This window comes from Peromyscus maniculatus, chromosome 12 (assembly GCF_049852395.1).
Source record: "Peromyscus maniculatus bairdii isolate BWxNUB_F1_BW_parent chromosome 12, HU_Pman_BW_mat_3.1, whole genome shotgun sequence".
In the NCBI taxonomy this organism is placed as follows: domain Eukaryota; kingdom Metazoa; phylum Chordata; class Mammalia; order Rodentia; family Cricetidae; genus Peromyscus; species Peromyscus maniculatus.
The window spans coordinates 16,248,653-16,274,729 of NC_134863.1; the positions used below are offsets into that span (position 1 = coordinate 16,248,653).

The 26,077-nt window shown below is 42.4% G+C and overlaps 1 protein-coding gene across 24 annotated transcripts in view; it reads left to right on the top strand.

Moving 5' to 3' along the window:
- Positions 1–26,077, top strand: part of Lpp (LIM domain containing preferred translocation partner in lipoma) — a 602,788-nt gene that overhangs the window by 455,797 nt on the left and 120,914 nt on the right. For all 24 annotated transcript variants that reach the window (XM_042259107.2, XM_076548645.1, XM_076548644.1 and 21 more), the window contains one exon: positions 8,782–8,908. In XM_042259107.2, the coding sequence (XP_042115041.1) occupies positions 8,782–8,908 (127 nt within the window). The remainder of the gene's footprint in view (positions 1–8,781; positions 8,909–26,077) is intronic.

A 26,077-nucleotide genomic window follows, 5' to 3' on the forward strand; every position in this document is an offset into this window, starting at 1 on the left:
GGAGCAAGTAGCTACTGCATTTGACTAGGCAACCAAATTAAGAGGAAACTTTTCCTGTAGGAAGCCACTGCTACCTAGATGAGGCATAGCGCAGATATAGTTTAATTTGGGAATACAGCCACAAAGAGTTTATTCCATTCATCAAACTTCCGTGTCACCCATCTTTGTGAGGAAAACAAACAAAGGTAGAGATGTCCTGCATTTCTCTGCCTCTGCTAATGACAAATCTATTATGCATAGCGTGCGTAAAGCCTAATGGATAGGCCAGATCTAGCAGGTAGATTTTGGTCATCACAGTGTGCTAGGAATAGCTTCTGTTAGCCTCCTGTAAAACAAATTGAGAGGGGATCCTCTCACTCCAGGTCAGTCTGCTTTCTCCTTGGGAATAGCCCTGGGAGGGGAGGCTGAGAAAGGGAGCTATAGGGTCATTACTGTGATTAGATTTGCTACATGGCTGTGGCTTCACTTTCCCACTGACCACTGAGGCACCTACTGCTTTTCCCTGGCTCTTGTCTGCGGGGCAGTGTGGCATCACTGTTTGTGGCTCATGTGCCTGGAATTCCTCCAGGCAGGAAAGTGAGAGGAAGGACTAGTCCATTGTCCATCTATCATGAGCCTTACATCACTGTTTTTTGTTACAGTGCCAACAGTTTGGAGGACCAACAAAACGTGCATTTACCAACATCAGCTTGGGAGACTTATGGGCAAAAGCACTCGTGGTTATTATGGAAATTGCTAAAACAGTCTGTGGAAATCAGGAATACCACACCGATAGGTGGTGGGTTACTGGAAAGATCTGTAAACAAGCATTCTACTTCCTTTGTTAAGAAGAATATCACCTTTAAGCTCTACGTTTCTTCCCTAGTAACTGTAACAGCAACATTTAGTGGTATACAGTGCTTCTTTTGTGAATTAGATAAATTACTCTTCAGCTTATATTTGAGAAAATCAGTAATAGAAAAGCAAAATCCTAGGGGAAGTTAGAAGATAAGGGAATTCAAAGTCAGCGAGCCTAGACACTCCTGACATGGAGACCAAGAGGGCTAACTGTGGGGAATGAGAGCTGTTTGGGCTCTGGTAGAGCATCCTAAGACCTCGATGTGCTGGCGCTGCAGGTTCCTCGCCGATGCCCGGCCCGTCTCTTGGTTGCAGTAGCTTTTCAACAAGCCCATCTTGCTAAAAAACGGGTCCATCCGTCCTCCCCTGTGAAGACTTTGGCTTAAGAACCGTGCTTTAGAGACAGCAACACGTGGCCCGCGAACAGAACTGTGACAATGGAGACTTCGTTGGTTCTCACTGGGAGGGAGCAGGCAGGTCTCTCTCTCTCCTGCCACGTGACTTCTCCCTGGCCCCTTGCTGTCTGCTGCTGTAGCCTGAAACACAGCAGGTATCCCAGCATACCTTCTGTCCTTGACCAGACAAGGTACTTCATCCCTTTACACAGTGAGGCATTGAGTCGAGTGGGACATTCAGTAAGAATCCAGAAGTAAAAGCAGCCACAGGAAATTGCAGAGTACGAACTTGACACAGCTAAATGGTGATGGGGGGTGCTATCAGAAATATATATATTTTTTCTGGCAGGCTTTCAGCTCTAAAATGGGGCTAATTCTACCTTTTGAAAAGAAGATAATTTCAATGTTTCTTTTCACAAGAACACATAATTGAAGTCATTTTCCTTCTAAGAGGAGGAACCTCTTGTACATCATTACAAATGGACAAGAAAAAAAGAGCGTCTCTGCTACCCGAAATGATAGAGTATTCATTATCATGGAATCTTCCAGAAGATTTTGGCTGCTTTTTCCCGGTGTTGTATTTGCCTGGGAGTGCGTTTCTGGTGAGATTCAGACTCGCAGTAAGTTCAAGTAGGTGGTACCTTGCAGATAAGAAATCAACAGCAGGTAAGGGTGCTGGAGGAAAATGACCCCAAGCAAGGTCATTGTCAGTAACAAGATAAGCTGATGCAGTGATAGTTATTGAGTGACTACTTCGCAACATGGATCCTTACCACATGGAGCTGCATTGCTGGAAGGTACCATTGCAGGGAGTGGGCATTGGCCTGACACACACACACACACACATACACACACACACACACACACACACACACACACACACACACACACACCCGCGCCATTGTTTGCGTCTTAGTGAGGGCTCTTTATCGTGCATCCTCTTTCCTCAGAAAAGACACTGGGGCTGTGGTTGCCTGTACCTATAATCTACCACTTTTGAGGCCAAGGCCAGAGAGCAATGGTTTTGAGGTCAGTTTGGGGTGCATAGAAAGGTTCAGGCCAGTTTGTCTACATAGCAACCAAACTCTGCCGCTACCACCCCTACCACCCCCCAAAAGTGGGTGTTGGTGGAAAGTTTCCTTCTCGACCCAAGGAAAGGGCATGGGGGATAAAGTGGTTAACTTTGAGAGCCTCTTGATTTCGTAACCCAAGAGTAGTGAAAGTTCAGTAGGCTGCAGAAGCACTGTGAGCTACCCGCTGCTTACTCAGATTCAGAACACTGAATGAAGCACGGATGCTTCAGAGGATGCTGACAGGCGGTTCACGGCCTCTTATAATGGAAACCTCTGTATTAAGGAGGTTTCCACTGACTCAGTGTGCATTTATTTTTACAGACTACAGAATATCTCTAAACATAGAAATATGTGATTTCACTCTCAGAGCCGACAACGACACCCACTATGTTATGGTCACAAACGCATGATGAAATAAAATCAAGGGATCCTTGAGAGTATTATTTTATAAATGAAGAAACTGAGGCCCAGGAAATGAAAATAATTCCATAAAATTCTTCAGTCAAGTTATAGACAGAAAAAAATACTAAAAAGGCTCCAAATGGTCAGATAGTTTTTAGCCATGTAATAACATACTTATATCCTCTGTAAGAATGAATATACAAACCACTCTGAGCATAATGAAATGTTACATGAGTGTGCTGGGTGGAAGTTGCTGTTTGCCTTATTATTAATATGGTGAAATGTTCTTGTTGAGCAAGGATTCTGTCCATTTGTATTTCCTTTGCAGAAACCACTCCTCATTATTACACAGTACCACCCATAATACAAGGAAAAACCTAGACTTATATATGCACATTTGGCATCATAATATGCCTTTTCTAATGACACTTACCTGGGCAACGATTTAGTAATGTGGACCAGAATGTGTAGATAGTTGGATCTTTGATCTGAGGAAAATGTATTTAAATTAAGGGCAATAGACAAGTGCTTACATAGAGTAACAGCACTCAGCTTCCCAAGACTTTCAGCATTGGCTTTTGAAGGTATTGGGTTCCATTTTCCCTGGTGTAATAGTGTGAAGCAGCTCACTCAGCCTGAGGGGCAGAGGCCTCCTCTTTGTCCAGTAACTGAAGGACTAAGCCTCCACCTTCTTGTGACTCTCATGGCAACTTCTTTATTATTATTATTATCATTATTATTATTATTATTATTATTATTATTATTATTATTAGGTTGTTTTGTTTTGTTTTTGAGACAGGGTTTCTCTGTGTAGTTTTGGTGCCTGTCCTGGATCTCACTCTGTAGACTAGGCTGGCCTCGAACTCACAAAGATTCACCTGGCTCTGCCTCCCAAGTGCTGGGATTAAAGGTGTGTGCCACCGCCACCCAGCTCATAGCAACTTCTAACTGAAAGAGGGAATAAGCAATGCTTCCTGTGTGCCCAGAGACAAGAAAGAAATCAAGAGTTAGCCACACAAGTAAATATCAGAGCTTTAAAATTTTATTACTTACTAAATTGCCTAGAAATACCCTCATGTCTGGGTGAATTTTGTGTATGTGTTGTGTGTGTGTGTGTGTGCGCGCGCGCGCGCGCGCGTTTGTGTGTGTGTGTGTGTACACTGGTGTGCGCATGTGTGCACATTCAAGTATGTGCATGCATATGGGTGTAGAGGCCAGAGTGCCACCTTGGGTGTCCTTACTGAAGAGTCATCTGCCCTTGTTTTGCATTTGTTCTTTTTTTATTATTTTAATTCCATTACCACAGCACACATGGTGAGGTCAGAGGACACCTACTGGAGTGGTTCTCCCACTCCATGTGGGTGCCAGGGATGCGCTCTAAGAGAGGAGCTTGGGAATGGCTACCTTTACCCTCTCAGCCACCTTGCTGCCGAGTGGGCATTTTTGGTTTTGTTTTATTTTACATGTATTTCTTTGGAGGAGGGTGCCATGGTGCTCCTGTGGAGGTCAGAGAATAACTTGTCGGTGTCCTTTTCTCCCTCTGTCATGTGGGTCTTATGGATGGAATTTAGGTCATCAGAATTTGTAGCAAGTGCCTTTATCCCCTGTGGCCCATCTTGTTTGTGTCTTTGTTTTGTTTGGTTGGTTGTTTTGTTGTTGTTGTTGTTGTAGCTCACCATGTAGACCTGGCTCCACCTACCCAGCCCTGGGATTACAAGCATTATACAATAATGACCTTTTTAAACAAGATCCTATGGACTGAATTAAAACCCTTGTGGTTGAAAATCAAGTTGAGCCATTACTCCAGGCCTGATTGCATTTTAAAATAATCTTTGTGATCCAAAAAATATTCTTCTATATTCATAACTTTAACAAAGGTAACCACCACTTGAAAATCTCCTCATCATTTCCTCTTACCTACAATGAAGACTTGGCATTGGCTGCCTTCTTCATTTTAGCTCGTTCCCCCCCTAAGTTTTCCCGTGTATTCTGTGTACATTGTTCTTGGACTCCGTCCCTTTCTCCCTTCCTTCCTCGTTGCTCTTATGAAATCTGATTTATCCTTCAAGGACAAAGGCTCATATCTCCCAGCAGCCTTCTCCTGGCATGCCAGAACACTGGACTCACACCTGTATCTCACTTACTCTCTACACATTTTTGTGATTGTCTACTTTGGGTCTTTTCCATCTACAACTCCTAAGTTGTCAGAGGTAGAGACTCTTAATAATTTGGCATGATCTTTGCAGTCCTTGGCGCTTTAGATTAAGAAAAGTTTGGAGTTGTCTGAAGTCTGACCCTGTGACAACTCACCCGTGTGGCTTACGATGCTCTTGTGTCTTCACTGAGTGATTCAAACATTTCAAAGAACATATATATTGGTGATTAATGTGCACATTCAAAAGAACGTCTTTGTATTTATTTCTTTTGCACTGAGCAGTAATCCTTCACTCACATATATAAAAATCTTGGCTTATATAAGAGTAAATTGATATAAATCTAAATCACTATCTAATAACATAGCTAGAAGGGCTTGAAGACACTAGTGAGGAACCCTGAGAGGCATAGCTGTGTAGCAAATATACACCCAACTCAGTTCACCAGGGAGTCCAAGTTCTGCTGTTTCTCCACAGAGTTCTCTTGTCCACCACAGGGTTGCTCACTTACCCACTTGATGTCAATTTTCTTGTCCATAAAATATGTTCACACGTCATACCGGGTATGTGAAGCAGGCACCTGGGAAAGGGTCGTGCAATCGAGAAATCATTGGATCACGGTGAATATTATACCACTGATATTCAGAGTTCTGAATGAAGAACCCAGAAAACAGTGGGAATCATCCCATCCCAGTGACCCTTCACACATTGTAAATTGTACATTTCTACCCTAAACTGTGCTATGAATTGCTCATTTGAAAATAAATAAGTTGGACATGGCTGTTCATTTTCCTTAAGATATCATGAGCCCTAATCTGTATTGCAAGTGGGAAATTATAGGGATAATTGTCTATCAGAGTAAAGGTAAAATACAGATTTCTTTCAGGATTGAACTCAGTGTCCTAGGCTACCTTCCCTGGGGTGAGAAACCTAAAGGATCTGTGGTTTCCCAGCATTCATCCCAGACGTGTTCCATTATTATACCCCGGGACAGGGGTGGGTAGGAGAGTCATGTAGACAAAATTCAAAATACTGTGAGATCATCTAGGTCCTTCCTCATGAGATGTAACTCTCAATTAACAGCGCAGTGTGGTCTCCAGCCTAACTGTGGTTCCCCTTGCGACTTGTCAGCTTTATGTATTGTGAAAGTAGTCTCCATTCCACAGAAAGCACACAAATCTGAGGTGGGTTTTTTTTTTATTGTTTTTTGTTCTGTTTTTTTGTTGTTATTGTTTTGTGATACTCCCAAGCTAATGATGATATTTAGTATAATGTCCTCTCAAGATGCTGAGCAATGGTGCTGGGCTACATGTGCTGGGGCCACATGTCACCTGACAGAACAGTGCTCATAGCGCTTTGTTATGTTGCAATGACCAATATGTGAGGTGCATCAGGGGTTCCTTTGGCTTATAATGTTTTCAACTTACAGTGAGTTTATAGGGACATATGAGCATGATAAATCTAATAACATCAATATACAAAAAGTAGAATTTAAATGGAAAAGAGCCCTTGTAAACTCGGCAAGCCAAGTAGGCAAGGATATTTGAAGAATGGAAAGGGTGATGCTTTTGAAAAACATCTATGAAATACTGACAGAGTACTTTGAAATTAGTCTTTTTGAAATGTAAATGCTAAGGGTAGACATTTCTACCTTAGTTTTGTGGGAGATGGATTTAGTTTCTTACCTCTTGTTTATTTAAAAAAAATCAGATACATAGGCTGAGGCAATAATGAATTGTGTCCTTTGGAAGCAAGATAATCATGTGCTCTTTAGTAACTGTTGAGTGAATGAAAAGAGCTAGCATTAGCGCTGATAGCAGTGGCAGTTGGGGCTTCTCCCATACCTCTCTGTTGGAAGCCATGTGCAACACGTGGTTGGGGGAAGAGGTGCTTGGGTACAATTTGCACTTAGATGCCAGCAGCATCTCGACTCAGCCTCCCCTTTTATCGCACACCTGAAGGAAAGCAGTTCCTCCCGTTCCGTCTCTGCTGTCTTTCTTGCCTCCTGAAATAGAGAGCCCTTCCTCACAGCGTTCTGAAACTGTCCAGTCCTATGTCCCCGCGGTGCCGGGTGTCTCACTGTGCGTCTCATCAAGACTGCGGGGATCTGAACTTACCCAAAGTTCATAGGCTTGCCAAAGAACTCCAAGTCAGGTCGGCTCTCTATCCCCATTCTTAGAGTTATCCGTGGTCTCAACCATAGGCTTCGGACTTAAAGAGAAGCCCCAGATACCTCAGTGTCACAAGACAGCACTCAGGTGAAGCTCACTGTCTGTCCTCTTCACTCACAGGGCCATTTGTTCCTACTCACTCACCCATTACTTCTCAGCTCTGACCTTTTGTTACTCTTGGAATCCTCCACTTGGCATGGATTATATAGAAACTTACTCCAGCAGTTTAGGAGTAAACAGCATATCTTTATCATTTGAAGTTATTGTGGTTTTTTAAAAAAGCCCCACTTCATGAATTTCAAAAGTAGCATTTACATAACATAAAATAAAGTCACCAGCTTTCTTACCCAGCCATGCACCCTGAACTTCAGAAATGACTGGTGTGATCAGATACATCCATGGCATCAGTGTTATGGGGGTGAACAAGTGTCTTTGGTTGAATTTAAGGCCCTCTGCACAGTACAGAATCATGGCCAGTACTATAAATCTGGCCAATAAAATAATACTGTTATTTTACTCAATGGACATAGTGTTAAACTTTCCTCTAAAGTTACATCTCTTTACCCATACATTGCTACGGTTCTCAGACATTGACAGTGACATTTATTTGTGCAGTGGATAGTGGTTAACACAGAATTCACAGCTGGTGACATTGTAGAGGATATGACTATAGAGCAGTGGTTCTCCAAACTGGGAAAATAGTAAAAAACAGAGAAAAGAGTAAAACACTGTCACTGAAGTCTTATTCGTGTTGAGAATGCTTCTGTGCCTTAGATATCACTCAACTAAGTAAAGCTGTGTTAGGCATGATAACGTCTATAAAGAGATGTGTGCGTTACAGGATTTTATGCCTGATAAGTCCTTAGGTCAAGTGAAGATGTTGGGGGAATGAATACCCAGCTTTCAGCTTTGTAAGATTTACTCTTAAATGATTCTGAAGACAGAAACTCTCACGCACCTGTTGCAAGAGTGCGTCCACCTCAGGCAAGCACACACTCCATCCGTCTCTCTCCCCCTTGACAGTGGCCAGTGCTATCCTCGTGTCTGAACAGTTAATAACAGCATTTTTATCTTTATAATTTCCTGGTTAAAGATACGGGGGTGCTGTTGACAATGGTAAGTTGAAATGTAGGAAAGGGAAATCCCTAGTGAGCTCCCTTTCGTGTCTATGGCACGAAAATGTTGCTGAGCTTCCTTAGCTGGACCGTGATAGAAGTGTGTTCTGGCTAGGCGTGGTGAAAGCTATAGGATATACATTTATTTGAAGAGAAAACACAATGGCTGGGAGCTTTTTATTGTACCTGAGGTTTCTTCACCTAGGTATAACAAGTCTTTTCTATTTTTTCTCTTCTCTCTGAATCCTCTCCTAGGGAGCTTCCTTTAACCCCTGACAGTGCGCGCTCTCCAGAGGAGTTCTCTTTATTGAGGTGCCTGTAGACTTTTCTCTAGGCTGTATAGTCTTTATTGGTCACCTTCCTAATTACTACAGTAACAATGGCAACTACTTAGCAGTTATTGAAAATTTAGATTCCTGCTACTGGGAACACAGATTCTAAAGTATGAGAGACTCATCTAGAAAAGGCAAGTGAATCAAGTGGAAGGTCAAAGGTCAGACACTGGATAAGTAGTCAATCTTAGTGCCCGACACAGGTCTACAAATGGATGGACCTGTGCTGCTTCCTCCCCACTTAAGCAGATTGCTGTAGTGTATGTTTAGACCAACTTTAAATGGTTATGTGTTTTCTTCCAGGCTGGACACCCTGGGCCTATGGGGGCTCCTTCTGTTCCCCCATCATTCCGGCCAGAAGATGAGCTGGAGCACCTGACCAAGAAGATGCTGTATGACATGGAAAATCCCCCTTCTGATGAGTACTTTGGTGAGTGGGGCTGGAGCTGATTTTCAAATTAAATGTCGTGTTCTGTTTTCCCTACTTAGGAATGGGGGTTATTATCAGCTGCCCTGGTGCAGTGTTTGCATCCATTGCAGGAGAGGTGGTGTGTGTGCACGCAGTACCATGCATTTCTGACTAGACCACCATGGATAGGAATACAGTGAGCTTGTACTAAAACCTCAGGGGGTCTTAGAGTTATTTGATATGCAAAATCACGACACACTTTGGACAGTTTATTACCTTTGCATGAGGCAAAGATAGATCATCTTTGTGCATGTAACTCCAAATATTTATGAATAAAACCTGGAATCTGATATGACTTAACTGTTTTCTCCAGTCTTACCTTGACTGAATTCAGGAGGAAAAAATACTTTTCTGTTTGTTGCTTCTTCCCTTTTTAAAACTACGAGTAACTGTGAACAGTTAATGTTATTCTTCCCAGTCCGTTAGTATAAGTCGGTGGTCTGTGTCATTTGTGAGCTGCTGTGGACACAGCTTGTCAAGGGAGCTATAATGCGGAAGGGATGAGACAAACAGGCAGATAATGGCGAGTGTGTAGAGGGAAAGGCGGAGTCCTAGGAACTCCTGTGAACGCTGTGAAGAACCGGAAGTCACCCTTGAACCCAAACCCTCTAAATCAATCTAAATGTAGAGATTGTTGGCTATTCAGATCTCATTGTTTTTAAAAACTGTTATTTTTGTAGCATGTAAGTAAATTAATTCTGGGAAAATAAATTTCAAACTGCAACTTATTAAAAACTGTGAAATAAGAGATGAAGTTTTATCATTACATTTAAGAGATACTAAGTTACCCCATTTGAGTTGGTATAATAGTTTCTAAACATTCTTTCTCTGCTGTGTGTTGGTCTCATCATATGCTTTGTGAGTTGGTTCTTGAAGGATGTGTAGAGAAAGGTCATGTGGGTCACAGTAGTGAGTAAAGGCTCCAGGCTTGAGAACTGAACAGGCTTTTGCATCCCCATGTATTTCCTATCTTCGTGACTTCTCTGATGCACAGTGAAAGGCAAACTGAGGCCACTGGCCCAAAGCTGAGAGTGTGTGGAGTTGGTGTTACTGCTGGATGCAAGGCATACACCTCGTGTACACAGATATCACTGTAATTCAGCTCAAAGGCTGTGAGGTGGGGATAAAGAGCTCTGATTCTGGAGCCAGGGAGATGGCTCGGCTGCTGTTCTGGTCTGCTTTTCTGTTACTGTGATAAGCGGCATGACCAAAAGCAACTTGGGGAGGAAATGGTTTATTCCCTTGTGCTCAATTACAGGCCATCATTGAGGGAAGTCAGGGCAAGAACTCAAAGCAGAGACCATGAAGGAATGCTACTTACTGGCTTGCTCCCGGGCTTGCGGCCACCTTTCTTATACAAGCCAAGCCTATCTGCCTAGAGATGGCATCACCAATAGGGGTCTAAGCTCTTCTAGGTCAACTAGCAGCCAAGAAAATTACCCACTGTGACACACAGGCCAATCTGATGGGAGGCAATTCTTCAATGATGGTTCCTTCTTCCCTGGTGGGTCAAGTTGACAAGATGACCACAGGTTAAAGGTATATGGCACCAAGCCTGGTAACCATTTAATCCCTAAAACCTACATCATGGAACAGAACTGACTGTTGCAAACTGTCCTCTAACCTACACACACACACACACACACACACACACACACACACACACACACACACAAACTTACTGTGACTCACAGATGTCCCAGGCCCATTCTCTGCACCTCTGCACACACTAAATAAGCAATTAAATGTTAAAAAACAATTTTTAAATAAGTCTTATTCTGGTCCCTGCTGTGCCCCGGACCAGCTAAGTATTACTAGCAGGTCCCTCTATTGCCTAAGCCAAGTTTCCCACCTTGGTGATTAAAGATGTGGAACAAAATGGTCCCTTGCATTTCTTGCAACACCAGCAAATTCACTGTGGAAACAGCATCAAGCCAATGAAATCAAACGGTGAGGCTAAACATAAGATTATGGGAATTGGCACAAAGGCATGGAAAATAGTAAGACAGAAACAGATATATGCTTATATCAGAGTATAGTAAAAGTTTATTGCACTGTCCTCACTGTAATAGGAGGAGGGTGTATATTAGAATCCATGATACACTGAAAAAATGTTAATGATTAAAAGTAAGCTGTCTATAATTAAAAGTGAAAAGCTAAATTCTGAATGTGTGTGTGCTTCAGATATTGTACAACAGTACATGCAGTGATAAAGTAAACTGAGCAACTATAATGGGTAAATGTTACACACTCAGAAAGCAGATACACATGATCTTAGAACTATCTTAGCTCTACTACATACTAGCTTCGAAGACTTGCGCAAACTGTTCCCTCAGCCTTCTCTGGTGCTGTTTCATCTACAGTGTGGAGACAATAGCTACCTTATACTGTGATTGTGAGCAGTGCATGAAATATTTATAGAGCACACTCAGCCAAGTTCTTGGCATGTAGAATATGTTCGATAATCAGAGTTCACCAAAGCTCCAGAGACGTGCAGCTTATTTAAGAAAGTAAGATATCCCTATTAAAAATTCATCAATAACACTTGATTTAAATTTAGGTTCTAGCAACAGTAAAAGGTGTGTCACCAACAGTCAATGTAATCACTGCCAAGTGGAGGTTGCTACCCTTCAGAGAGAACTGGGGAAGGTCTTGGTTTTACTGCGTGTTTATGATATGGCAGTTCTAGTTTATGAACTTCAGAAATTAGCTTATTTTATCCTTGTGCAAGAATGTAATCCTGCAAAGGAGATGTCACTATCATGTTCGCCATTGGAGAATTAAGGTCCAGGAATGTTAAGTGTTTTGCCCAGTGTCAACAAATAATGGGCCGTAGAGCTGGATTTCGAGCTGTACACCAAGTCTATGTCCTTGAACATCAGGCCCTCAGATGGAGGGAATTAAATCGTAAACTCGGGGAATGGGGTTTAGTGGGGAGATTGCCTTTGGAGAGATGGGCAATGAAGGATGAGGATTCTCTCCTAAATAGATAAAGTAAACAAACTGTAAATGGTGCCAAGATTGTTGAACGATAACAGACATTATGTGGAAAACCTGGATCTTTGCAGGCTAATCTGGTGGTGTTTCCACAGGCATTGGGTTTTCCCTCTGAAAGTGCTTATGTCCCAGAGGGGCCAATGAAAAATTATGATGTGTTATTGCAGCCAGAACACAAAGTGATATGTGGCTTAATCTACATGCAGCCACCATTCTGAGAAATTTCAGGAAAAGAAGGAATATCGAGAGGCAGCAATAGAAAAGTAATTATGTAATCATTAAGCTTTGGGTGAGTCTTTACACTTAGTTTAATTAAACTTCAGAAATAGGAAGCTCCTAGAGAAGTGGGAAGATTTCTGATGAGGAAACTTTTCACGTGAAAAGGGAAAAATGGAATTGAAGCCCCCATGTGGAATTGGCAAATATTAGCAACGGGTTGGAGGGGTCAGTTGGGACAAGTCTTTAAAAGGTTTCTAAGCCCTCACTGAGGCCTTTGAACTTCACCTTCTCTAATGAGTAGCCTGTTGAGATCTAGTGTCAAGGAGATGGTTCCATGGAAAGTGCTCACAAGCACAGCCTCAGAGCCTAGTTGGAGTGCCATCTTGGCTTAAGTTGCTTAGCAACATAAAGTCAGGAGCAAACGTACTTGTTACGGGCCTGCCTTGACTATCCACTCTTTAAACATGTCCCATCACCTTCTCTGCTGCAGAGAAGCTGTGCCATCAATGGGCACAGACAGGAGCAGCCTGGGGATTTCAGTACAGATGTCCGGACAATGGTCCTGTGTGAGGGAAAGAAGAGAGGGTCCATATGTCCGCCTGAAGACCGAAGAGGAAAAGTGAATTAGCACTGTTTGGCCAACGGAAGTAGATAAAATTCTCACTTGCTCTCTATCCAGAAAGAGTTGAGAGGACCAGAAGGCATTTGGAGATTGGAAAAAATTCTATGAACCATCGTTTCACCTGAGCTTTGACTCAAGGTCTTATCCCTTGGAATTATCTCTTTGGTGGAAAACTAGAAGGGTGCCTTTACATTTGAAGGGAGCCTCAGCTCTAGTGGCAGATGCTTAAAGTGACCAGGGGGTAAAGAACTAGAAATCATTCTAATTTACGAAGAATTCAAAACTTAAAGAGAACTTTAAAATTAGATATAAAATGACGGAGGGCAAATCGCTAGAAAACTGAGCGGCTAGCGTGACTACTGAGCAGCTCAGGCCTTACCCTTTTTGAGTCGTTTCCAAGGAAAATATAAAGGAAAAGTTGAACTGTAAACCATCTTGGAATGGCTTTTTGAAGATATCTGAGAGTTTTCTGTGTTGACTGAGATCCCAGACTCCCAAGATTTCCATTTTCATCCAGTTTGAAGAAGGCAGGGGCATCTGTGTCCATCTCTGGTGCATTCGTGGGCTTTTTGGAGCCCAGTGCCATAGGTATGACACCTTGTGCAGCCTTGGTGCAGCGGGGAGGGGCTTGGACCTGCCTCAACTGAATGTACCAGGCTCTGCAGACTCCCCATGGGAGACCTTGACTTGGAGGAAATAGGAATGGGGGGAGGGGTTGGGGAAGAAGGCTGGGGGGCAGGCAGGCGGAATCTGTAGTTGGTTGTAAAATGAATAGAACGTTTCTTTATAATAAAAAGTAAGGAAGCATAATTGCCCAGGAGACAGTTCATGAGAGAGACTGTAGCACAATTCCAAAGACAGTCTTCTGCCTGAGCTGCTCCTAGGACTGCAGACAAAACTGTTGGGTGCCCAGTCTCTGAAAGTGGATGTTGTACTGGATCTGAGGGGAGCCTGAAAATATCCTACAGTATATGTTCAAGCCTGCAATATAATTATCTTGGCATTGTTTATATGCTATTGTCTTAATTAAAAAAAAAAAACTAATGTGTGTGAATTTCAAAGTTGTTTCCCAGGCTGTTTGAAGAATCGCTATGTCTTCAGAGCAGTACCAGGTAAACTCTTTCTGAGGGAATCTTGTACTTAACTCTGAGGATTGTTAGTAGAAGATAGTGAGAACTTTTACATGGAAATGGGATTGTGATTGGAACCAGGCTTTCCTTCCCTTCCAAAGGATGCTGGAACAGATTAGAAGACATGAGCAGTGGCAGTATGAGGCCCTTGTTAACCCCAAAGGAAGAATGATAGGAATGTACAGCACCTGCTCCCCACGATTAGTGCTAAACACCTTCTCTACTGAGATCAAATTGGAGGCCTGATGATGTCCATGGACCGAAACAGCTCTGGAACAGAGGATCAGTTCCTCCCTGTGCTAGCTGGGTCACTCAGGGAGTGAGCATATCCACAAGCTCACCTGAGATGCTTAGGACACTGGGAACATGAGTTAGGTGCATATGAAATTTTGGAGGAAAAAACCCTGGGTCTAGCCTGACAACCACTGAAAGATAGTCACATGTGAAATGGACTTGGCCAACAGTAGCATAGGCATGGGGTGGGAGAGTTGGAAATTCCCATTTATGTATGGAGAACTAACTTTTTGAACAGACAAAACAAAACCCTTGAGACATATAGGTGGAAATCTTCTCTCTGATGTTGAAGCTGGTGATGCATATGCTATGGTCACTATGTCTTTCCTCCAATGTCCAACTCTGACATTATGTGACTGAGTTATTTAAAGTCACCCTTAGTAGATGCACCTCCAAAATGAGTCCATCACATCTGCTTTTTTTTTTTTTTTTTTTTTTTTTTTGGTTTTTCGAGACAGGGTTTCTCTGTGTAGCTTTGCGCCTTTCCTGGAACTCACTTGGTAGCCCAGGCTGGCCTCGAACTCACAGAGATCCGCCTGCCTCTGCCTCCCGAGTGCTGGGATTAAAGGCGTGCGCCACCACCGCCCGGCTATCACATCTGCTTTTAATCCCAGCATTTAGGAGGCAGAGGCGGGCAAATCTGAGTTCAAGGCCAGCCTGGTCTACAGGGTGAGTTCCCAGACAGCCAGAACTACACAGTGACACTCTGTCTCAGGAAAAAAAAAAAAAAAAGTGTGTGTGTGTGTGTGTGTGTGTGTGTGTGTGTGTGTGTGTGTGTGTGTGTAAATTTAATGAGTGAAATTAAATTTTGCCATGGTAGTTTTAAAACACTTCCATGCTTCTTGTATCATCTGAGCTAGACAGCAGCCCGTGTAAGGGGGCAGTAAATTCATTTTCATCCATAGAGGGGAAACCCAGGAACCAGGTTATAATGAGCCTCCATGCTCTCCAGGACACTATGCTGCCCTCACTCGTCAGAGAGCCAACCAGAATGGCCCTGGCACAGACCTTCCCACCCTGAGTCTCTTCTTTGCACGTTATGCCCTCCGACCACATTGCCAAGTTGGTCATGGACCAGTTAGATCAGTTAACGTGCTGTGTCTGAACTTTCAGATCTGTACAAAGCCGTGCGATTGCTTTGGAAATGACTTAGCGGGTCTTAACTAAGGTGCGGGATGATTTGAACTTGATTGCCTTTATTGTTGTGTGACTAGAAAGTGATTTCCAAAGTGTCCCTGTTGATGACAGAATGTGGACCGACTCCGGGTGGGCAGCTTTCTGTTATGAAGCTGGAGCCTCAGGCCTTGGGGATCTTGTTTTCACACACAGATAACCTAAGAAAGTAAAAACCTCAAAACCACAGCATCAGAGGAAAAGTAGAAAATGGGTAGTTTGGAGAAAAGGTGGTATTGATTAGAGGGGAAAGTTGGGGCTTTGGGGTTTTCTTTCTTTTTTCTCTTTTTAAGTTAGCTGTGGGTCATGGGAGTGCAGTGTTTTTTAAGTTAGATATATTAGATGTATTTCCTTTATGGTGGTAACTTCTTGTAAAGTATTTGCTCAAAGCAGTAAGCATTTGCAACACTAAATAAATAATCCCCAGTATTTTATGTCTTCCATCTTAGCACATGTTATTTTTCAGTAAATTCAGCCAGTGTGCTGTTAAACATTGATTTGGAACCCAAGATTTATAGTTTTACAAAGAATGTGGTCATAGAAGTTATGTAAGATAATGTTTCATTTTCTAGAAAATTAAAGCCCAAATGATTCATTCAAGGTCATACAACTGAGAGTTTTGAAAACTGTAAATATAATTTATTTTCTGATTAAAGAGTGGAAATGAAGGCTAGGGAGACAACTAGGTTGGTACCAATACCTGCCAAGTAACATGAGGATCTAAGTTTGGATCCCAAGTATTCAAGTGAAATTCTGTCCCTAGCTTCATATACCTATAACCCCAGTGCTGGGTGGGAATGTGAAGGAAGAGGCTAGAGAATTGCTGTGGTTTGCAGCCCTCCAGCCTACTCCAAAATAGCAAGTTCCAGTCTCAGTGAAAGATCTTATTCCCAGAGAGTAAGACAGAGAGAGGTAAAGGAAGTCACTCAACATTCTCTTCTGGCCTTCATGTGTGCACCTGCACATTTATGCACATGCGCGCGCGCACACACACACACACACACACACACACACCAAAAAAAAAACCTAAAAATATTTTTTAAAAACATTTGATGGTAGAAAGGGGAATGGAACTGTTACAAAGGTAAAGGTAAAGAAGTAAACTGGACTAGATATTTTTACAAACTAAGATCTGGATATACACCTTTGTTACTAAGATCTGGATATACACCTTTGTTATACTTAGTAAGAATGCATTTGCCCTTAAAATTAATGAATGTATGTATGTGTATATATACATATATATGTATATATTTTTTTTCCTGAGTGCCCTAAATTTCAAATACAAAAAAAAAGTTTTTCTGATTCCCTCTGTTTAAATATACATTCTTTCACATTTTCGGTCCATCTTCCTCACTAATGTGTAGATATGAGTGAGGATGGCGTGGTTAGGTCACAGTGGTGCCCCCATCTCTGCTCCCATGCTTAAAGGATTGGCAACTCATAAATGAGAGTGATAAGCCAACAGTCACTAGAGTGGGAATATGCCATTCACATATTTATTTGTCACCCTTAGAACCGTAAAATGTTAACCGTGGAAGGGACCTCAGCCTAGGAACCTGCCTCATTTGGGGAGAAGATGAAATTAGTTCCCCGGGGTCACAAGTCATTTAGTGACAGAGCCATGAATTATAACCTAGATTTTTCATTCCTTTCTTGTTAATCATGTAAGGACACTGGAGAATGTATGAGTAGAGTAAGGTGTGGTTGCTGCATTCAATGAACTTAAAATTGGACTGACACCCTTGGACTTGATCTCCTTTCTGTGTGTCTTTTGTGAAATTCAGGGATAAATTGGTAGAAAGAAAGGTTACATAGTTGAGATATTGTTTTAAAAATACTATGTCATATTTTACTTTACGCTGTGTTTCCTCTGTAACCTTTGGTTCCCAGGAGAGATTCTTGCCTCTGTAATTTCCTCCTGCTCTAAAAGAATTGGGTCAGAAAGACAGGCTGTCAAATTGAAAGAGCTATCATGTGCCCATGTATACATAAGCTGTCTATAGCAACTGTTCTAGAAAGGACATCCTTAAGTAGTCCCCCCCCCCCAATGCTTTGAACAACTGTCCACAAGTGACATTTTATATGGACTTGATCCAAACAGCAGACACCTGCTTGTGCGATTACTTTTACCAGCATCCACTTTATCAGAAACATGAAGAAAGTAGAGAAGATGCTTCTACTTCACAAATTCAACATCCTTTGACCATAAACTGGAAGCAAACTTGAATTACAGAGAGAAAGTGCTGGTGGGCCGCACATTGTGTGCTGCATAAGAAAGTCTTGCTTCCTAGATCATGCACTGTTTTGTATTGAGACAAGGGTAGGACTGAGTCCTAGAGCCACAAGTGCTAAGTATGCATTTTCTGACCTTACCTCCCAGCCATGCTTCACAGAGAGCACAGCTGTCTTTCCCCTGCACTCTGCCCTTCCTCCTGACAACCTGAAATTTCCCCTTGACTTTCTCTAAATGCACACTGATGGTTATCTCCTTGCAGACTTGGAAGTGACATCAGCTTTGCTGGAAGACAGAATTAATTTACCGTCAGCAAAGCCAGTGTTTGAACATCTGTAGAGTTAGACTTAGTAGGCATCTGTTGTGCTTTTCATTTAGCAGGCTCATTCGTCTACAAATATTTATTGAGTGCCTACTTAAACACCAATCATTGTACTGTGTACCGTGGGAGATAGTGGAAATTAGGTACATTAGTGACCAAAAAGGAGAGCCATTTGTTAAATTCTCTGCTGCCAAAGGCTTTGATGTAGAACAGAGTTACAACTGACTGAGGAAAAGCCACTCTTTTCTACGGAATTCATGAAATTTTGCCGCAGCACTGAAGAACCTGTGCTACATAAAATTGTAATGAAGTCCATGGGAAGAAATACTTATTCCCAGGGTAGAAAATGGTGTGCTGAGGTGTGATGTGTTGGCAGAAGACACAGTTGACTGCCTATCAAGAACAAGCAGACAGTACCCAATGCCCCACTAGACACGAAGTCCCACAGACAGGTCTAAGTTGATGACATTGTCTCAGTTCTGTCCCTAACATGGAATGATGTCAGCCATGTTGCTTTAAATTCTTCTACAGTTACTTCATCCTGCACAGCGCTGATCTCAGCCCTCTTTGGGGTCTCTGTCAAGCCTTTTATTTGTATGCACCCTGTTCCTGGCTCTGTTCTTACCTGGCAATGAACATCATTCGTTAGACTTCGGTACAAGCTCACAGAAGTATTGCCCAGGAATGTCTTGCTGAAGCAAACAATGAGGATGCAGTAGGCAGGAATCATGGGAACAAGTTTTAAGCCTCTGCTGATTGGCCTTATGACCTTGGCAAAGGGAGTTGGAGCCCAGAAAGCATAGAGCTTATGAACTTCCCATTACTTATTCTGTATAGGGTATGTTCATAATTTTTGTCATATTTCTAAGCTATCCATTGCTGTGTGTTTTTACTTATTTCAATGAACTTTTAATCGACTTCATTATTCATACATGTCATTTAGATCCATAATTGACCTTATCCTAGTACTCTCCCAAATGCTGGCTAAGAGCAGCAGCCATGATGCCTTAAAGTCTTCAAGGTTCATTCACTTCAGTACTGTACAGCTCTGACCTCAGTCCTCATTTGTTTCTCTGACTCTGAACTTTAAATAAAGTTTGATATATTTTAAAAAAAAAATGAAGAAAAACTCATTATCTTTGTTAATAGGCAGTAGAATGTGGTACTGGTCTTGGCATCCAGTGTTTTAAGTCCTTCAGGGTGCCAGACTGTCCTGCTGTCCAAGTGACCTATGACAACATGGTAGGCCAGTTTCTTTTCTACAGGTTTTATCTGCAGTGTTAGGAGGTTAAGCCACATGATCTGTTGACATCTTTCGAACTCCATGATTCCTTTGCTTCAAACACTTTTCCTAGTTTGTTCTCTGTATGCTTCTAAAATGTAGATGGCTTAGAAAATGGCCATTCTGTATAAAGTTACAGCAGTGCTTGTCTGAGAGTCCCAGGGTAACACAAGTCAATTTCCAAGGCCATTTATGCTCTAGTTGGTGCTAACCCAATTCCCTGGGGTTTATAAGGAAGTTCACTGCATTGAAAGTTCATGTGCCAAGTAATCAGATTAAAATAGGATTGTAGACTATGACAAAGCATAGCATTGATGTCATACACTTACTCTGCTTAAGGGTTTCTGGGGTCAGAGTTACTAATGGTCCTTGGCATAAATAAGAGATACTAATATTGCTGACCATCAATGTGACATTGGTATTTAATGCAGATGATACAGCACAGTCATAAAACTGAGCAAGTCACCGTTTGATGGACGACACAATGGAATGAATACTTGAGTTGGAGTTAAGAAGTCCAGCCTAAGTCTGTGTCTTTTTTCTCAGTGACACTGCCGCCATTTGACTTTTGTGCTATTCTTAGAACACTTTCTTATATGTCACTGAGAACCATTGTGTTAGCAGTCTTCAGATTAGTTATTTTGCCAGGAGAAGTAGCTTATCCTGGGACAGATTGAGAGATGTAACTTGGCCTGGCCATGTGGCTAATGGTAGGATCCATTGCCTAGGATACATGAGACTCTGGGCTCAGTCTCCCAATCAACACAGACAGAAAGAGTGAGGGGAGAGGCTCTGTCATGGGAATTTTTTATTTTTCTGAGCTTCAGTTATTTCACCTATTTAAAAGGAGATCATTACCTCTAATCTATTTTGCATGCTTATTTCCAGAATCAAATTAAATAAGCAAATGTGTAAATGTGTTCTGAACCATTAGTAGAAGACTCAAAAACTCAAAAGATGTTAGCACTGCCTCCCAGGGCTGCATCTGGTTTGATATATGTCATTTGTGATTAGCATATGATAATCTCTCTGATATTTTCATGAATTAATGCTTTGTGATTTTGTGTAGTGTTATCTTGTTATTGGAATATCATTAGAGGATCTAAGACATGGGGTTTAGTCATTCTGTGTGAGAAAGCAACACCCCAAGACACACCACAATGTTCTCATTTGCTGAGCAAACTACTCTTGCTTTTTAATGTGGAATGCAGAAAACTAATTGAACAAAAAAGACAAAATGAATTTTTGACTCAGATGGTGCAAGATGAATCATAACCTCCTTTCTTATCTAAGATGTAAAGAAAAAAATAAAGCCAATACAGTGCCACACGGCCTGACTGCCAGTGTCAGCATAATCAATACAGCCTGTTTTTCAACAGAACAGAGAGTACATTTCTACCAAGCTGAGAATTGCAGGTAGTACAAAAACCTAGTTAATTTTTTTCTTGGTCAATACTCTGATGAAAGGGTCTTTTATGTCTTTGGTTCAAGCATGCCAATCATAGGGTTCTGTTCCCATCAGCAAATGTTGCCTAAACCATTCAGACGTCCATCTTTGATCTCAACTGAGCGATTAGGGGACAGATAGTTGGCTGTGTGCTCTATGTATGGTCCCCATATCAGCTTGCTAGGAGGTCAGGACAGGGAGTAGATCATCAGGACCTGCTTCCTGAGGCGTAGCTTTCTTGGGCTTATTGAGGGGACTATTCAAAGTAAAATGGACTTTGTTCTTCTTTATTCTAGAATCTAGATTTATGATCTAATCAATTAGCCTGTGGATGTAATTTATTAAATTATTCTTTATGAATTAAGAAGCACTTGAAAAACCTCCACTTTTTTCTAATTGTTCTTTTTTATTTACAATTGTTGTGGGTCTCATCACAGTCCTCTGTGTTTGTGTGTGTGTGTGTGTGTGTGTGTGTGTGTCTGTCTGTCTGTCTGTCTGTCTTTATTTATGCTTGTGTGTGCTCTCTACCGTATTGTAAGATTCCCCAGTGAAGATGACAAATCCTTATGTTGCTGTTTCTTTCCTTCTTCAAGAAGCAAAATGAAGCAAAATGTGGTTTGGGGGTTTGTTTTGTTTTCTTTTCTTTAAGAAGTCCCGATGCCACTCCATTGGGTCTTTTGCTTGCAGTACAGGTTCTCTGGAGTAGTTTGATTCCAAAAGTTCCCACTATTGGTTCTGGTTAAAATGTGACTAGCATACAGTGAGTGTGTATGCTATTTGGCAACTTAATATGTGCGGCTCATGTATCTTTACTGTGAACCTTTGATGCTCTCCTTTTATAAATGATAAAATGGAGGCATAAGAAAGTTAAAGAAGTGTCCTAAGGTGTAGCAGTTATCATTCAATTTGAACCCACAGCCTGACTTTTGACCCCTGCATATACTGAGACTCTGACCACAGTTGGCAGAAGGGAGGCAAGGCATAGTAAACCAGGACATCTGTGCTAACACCCTAGCCTGAGTCTCCCTCTGTTTCTTCTGGAGGACATTTCTTAGAATGCTTTTGCCTCCTTTTATTGAGTGGTCCCACCAGTGACCAAGCAGTAGGTGGGAATCCAGATGTGCCATGACTCTGTGGCACTATACCAAATGTCTGCAGAGTTAGCTCTCCTCTAATCGTGCCCAGCTGGACTACATGAACACCAAATAAATACTCAGTGTCAGGATTCTTCTTGTGAGTGGCACCTGAGATGTGGTCCCATTCCTTTTCTCCTCTTAGGCTTGACTGAATCTGTGGCTTTAGCAGTTTCCATGTTCAGGAACTCTGCATACTGTCTCAGTCCAGAACTACCCTTTTTCACAAATGGCCATAACTTGATTTGTAGCAGTCCATCACAGTGACATTTTCTAGGCTTGGGAGCCTTGGAAAAGCTACTCCACTTCGCTGGCACCCTGGAAAAGAGAGAAGAAGGGAAAGGAATTCATCTTGAAAATAAGGTTACCCTGTTGACATGTCCTTAGGCAAAGGAGTTCAATGCAATAGCTAGCAATTGGCTCGCTCGGTCGGAAGTTGATGCTATTTTAGGTCATCAGCAGGAGTGTCAATGTATCTGTGAATTTTGGCATTTTGTTTCATTAAGGTGGTTCAGGAAGCCAGACACTGATTAACTGATTATTCAACTTGGTTCCCACTCCTAATTTTGGATGTGTGGTGTCTTCAGGCAGCTGTTGTGACACTCTGCTTCTAAAGAAAACTTTGCTTGTGCCTCTAAAGCAATTCTGGGAACAGTTTACCCCACATCCTACCCTCCTGGATTCTCTGCATCTCTGGTGACAGATGCCGTGGGGACAGAGTTGCTTCTGGATTCTGGCATTTCTAGAAAGTATCAGGTATGTACTGCCAGTGGCCATTCAAGCTGCCTGCATTCTCACTGGTACACTGGGCTCAGGGTGGACTTTCTCTTGGAGGTTACCTAAGAAGATGCCCATGAAAGAAATGGCCTCAGCCCTGAAGTAATTTTGAAGGGAAGAGAAACCCTATGCAGACCACAGGATGTATATGGGTAAGACTAGGAAAATTCTAGACTCTGCTGGTAAGGAACTGAAGTCTGATTTTATATTTAAGTGTGCTTTAAGTAGGAAGGAAGGACAGTGATGTCTGGTTCAGAGGTCTAAGTATTCCTTGTCCATTTATTTATTCATTGAATGGTTTTTGTAGACCTACTGTGTGCCAAGCATATTCACTAACCATGGGTCTAAAAACTGAGGACAGAAATGCCTACAAAAAAAGAAGAAGAAAAAAAAAACCTTGTATGACAAATACATTACTAGAGATGGCTGAGACTATGGAAAGAAGACTGTTTCCTGGGATTGAAAGAGCAGGAAAGATTTAGCTGCTCTAGATGATGGTGGATCTAAGTAATAACTGAATTGTCCAGGTAACCCATGAAGTCAAGGACATTGCCAGCAGTTGAGTAGGAGGAAGGGAAGGGGACCGAGGGGGAGTTACCGAAAGTTCAGTAGCAATAGAGAAAGGTCTCTGGAAACGAGAGCTGAGATTAGAAGACTGACCAGCATCTAGATCCAAAGGCCTTTGTGTTTGTTCGTTTCCTGCTACCATTTACAGTCCTGAGCACCGATGAAGGGTTTAAATAAGGGAAGGCCGGGATATTGATTAGGGGTCATTCTGGATCCTGTTGTGGGGAGAGCTGTCGAACAGGAGACAGCGGGTGCTTGGAGAGAGGACTGTGCTTCATTTGCACTAATCCAAAAGAAACGAGGCTGAGCCAAGGCAGTCACATTTTAATAATGTTGAGGGACCAGAGAGGACATCTGGGCAAGGAGAAGGGCCAGGTTAAGATCTTCCCTGTTGGGAAATAGTGTAACTTCCGTTCATCTGTACGTATTGAGCGCCTGCTGTATGCAGTCACACATCATCATGCATTGTTGCCATGGCGAGGTGTAAAGCAGACAGAATGCTTCTGCTGTGAGGCTCACATTCCAATGAGGGGAGAAAGATAGTAGGCGGATAAATAAACATTGAGAAGGACAGACTAGAGCCCTGGTTTCCAACCTCCGTGATGCTCTGACCCTTTAATACAGTTCTCCATGTTGTGGCGACCCGCGGCCATGAAAAGATTTCAGCCGCTACTTCATAACTGTCATTTTGCTGCTGTTATGAACGGTAATGTAAATATCTGTGTTTTCTAATGGTCTTAGGGGACCCCTGTGAGAGGGGTCGCGACCCACAGGTTGAGAGCCACTGTTGTAGAGTCTCATAGAAAGCAAACAGGAAAAGGATGATGGCACAAAGAACAACAGATGAGGGTGAGTCGGGGTGGTGGGGCCGCTGTAACCTTGAGGTCTCTGTGGTGAGATCGGCTATGTCCAATATTCTGTCCAATATTGTTTCTCTTTTGTTGTTGTTGTTTTTGTTGTCTTATCAATTGTTTGCTTCCCCCAAAACAGGAAAATAGGCAATGTAAGCCTTTACAATTCCATTTATCTCTGTATAATAATCTATGTTGCCATTATAATATATGCCAGGAAAAAAAAAGGGGGGGGGAAGGGGAGAAAATCCCTCACACACTAAACCTCGTTATTCTAAAAGCTAGAGTTTTGATTAAAAAGTCACACAAAAGAACCCAAGGTTTAATCCAGATCCCTTCCAAGGGTGACCAGTTTGGCATGACAAAGTGCCTGTGTCATCTCCAAATGTGTTGGGCTGCTTTTGAGGCTCTTCTGGGCATGTGTGGCTCAGGGGGCACAGTTTATAGTAGGTTGACAGAGAAATCTGAGAGCAATGAGGAAATCATTGTTTCCAAGACATGTCTAACCCTGAGGCATCTTGAAGCTTGGGTGGGGTCCCTCCTCATGCAGCATATCAGAGAGACCCAAACTTCTGGGTCAAGGATTGAGTCTCTCCTCTGCCACGGTGACCTTGAATAAACTCCCTTATACTACTGTACTTTCTGTGACACTAGTTATATAAGGAATATAAAACCAAGAGTATTGGAACGGGAAGCCTTCTGAGTTTCTTGGTGTCTGTCACCCAAGGGAACAACTTCCCATGAGACAAAACTGTGTGCGTATATACATCTTTAGATCCATACCCACTGACAAAATTCAACTGACTGTGGCATATTCTTACGCATAATAGAATTAAAAACTAGGCTGAGCATTACTGATGGAGTTTAGTCTTGTCTTGTCATAGACCTAAAAAGAGAAACACATCGGTGATGGCTTTCAGAAGGTCCTCTGTGACACGTCTACCTAAGGAACCCTGGTTCTCTGACTTTCACCGGTTGTCAATTTTCATTTTTATTTCACAAAACTTTATTTCTGGAATGCATGCTGTCTTGCGTCATGGTCGTGGTGGACCATAAGCCAGCAGGCAGGGGTGCTGGATTTGTCTGGGATCCCATAACAGATCAGTAGGGAAGGAAGGATGTGCTCACAGTTTTATGCTGATACTCACCTGTTCACTAGCCACAGCTCCTCAGCACATTCTCATAGTGGTAGGTCTGTGGGCTGCACAGCTTTTTTGTGCGTCTGTTTTCAATTTCTCTTCCTTTGATAACTGAACAAATAACAGAGATGGTGAAACCTAACAGAATTAATCTCCTAGACTGTCATTTCTCTTTTTTAGTGAGTCAGTATGTTTGGTAATGACACAGGAGATTAGAAGATTACGTGGTGTGCTTCAGTGGATGTTTATGGGAAAACCCACTATTTTGTCCATCACGGTTTGTGTGGAGTGAATGAAAGTTGCTACATAGAATATCTAAAGTGGAGAGAAAAATAAGTAAATTTGGAAGTCTTACAGACTATCACAGGTTACACAACAAAAAATGTGTAATCATTCTTCCCCTGTGAGACAGATAAACATGATAAAGTAACTAGATATATGGCTAAAGAATGTCTGGGGACATGAAAAGTATCGATAGGCTAGTGGGTGATACCTGAGCTAATTAAGGAAAGATGAACGCCCCCCAATAGAAAGGTGAAGAGAGGCAGGACCTAGTGAAGGACTCGGTAGACAGGAAGCACGCGTAGAAGGTGGGGACCGGTGTCACTCTGGTCCAGTGGTGCTAGCAGAAAGCCCCTGGCACTAACACAGTGGAAGGACAGACCATCTAGGGCCAGTGGTCCCAGGAGGAAACAACTGTGTCTGTTACCGCATAGCACTCACTGCTGAGGGTCTGGTCAGGGTGACTTCAGAAAGCACCTCCTGGGGGAGAGCAGAGACTTGCCAGGCGGGAAGAAGATGATAATGCTATCTTGTTCGCATACTTCAAAACAGGAAGTGCCTAGGTACAGCATTTCAAATCAAGTCAGCCATGCTTTCCCTGCCCTTGGATTTGTGCATGTCAGCAGCGCTAGAGGGATACCGCTGTGTGAAGATTCCAC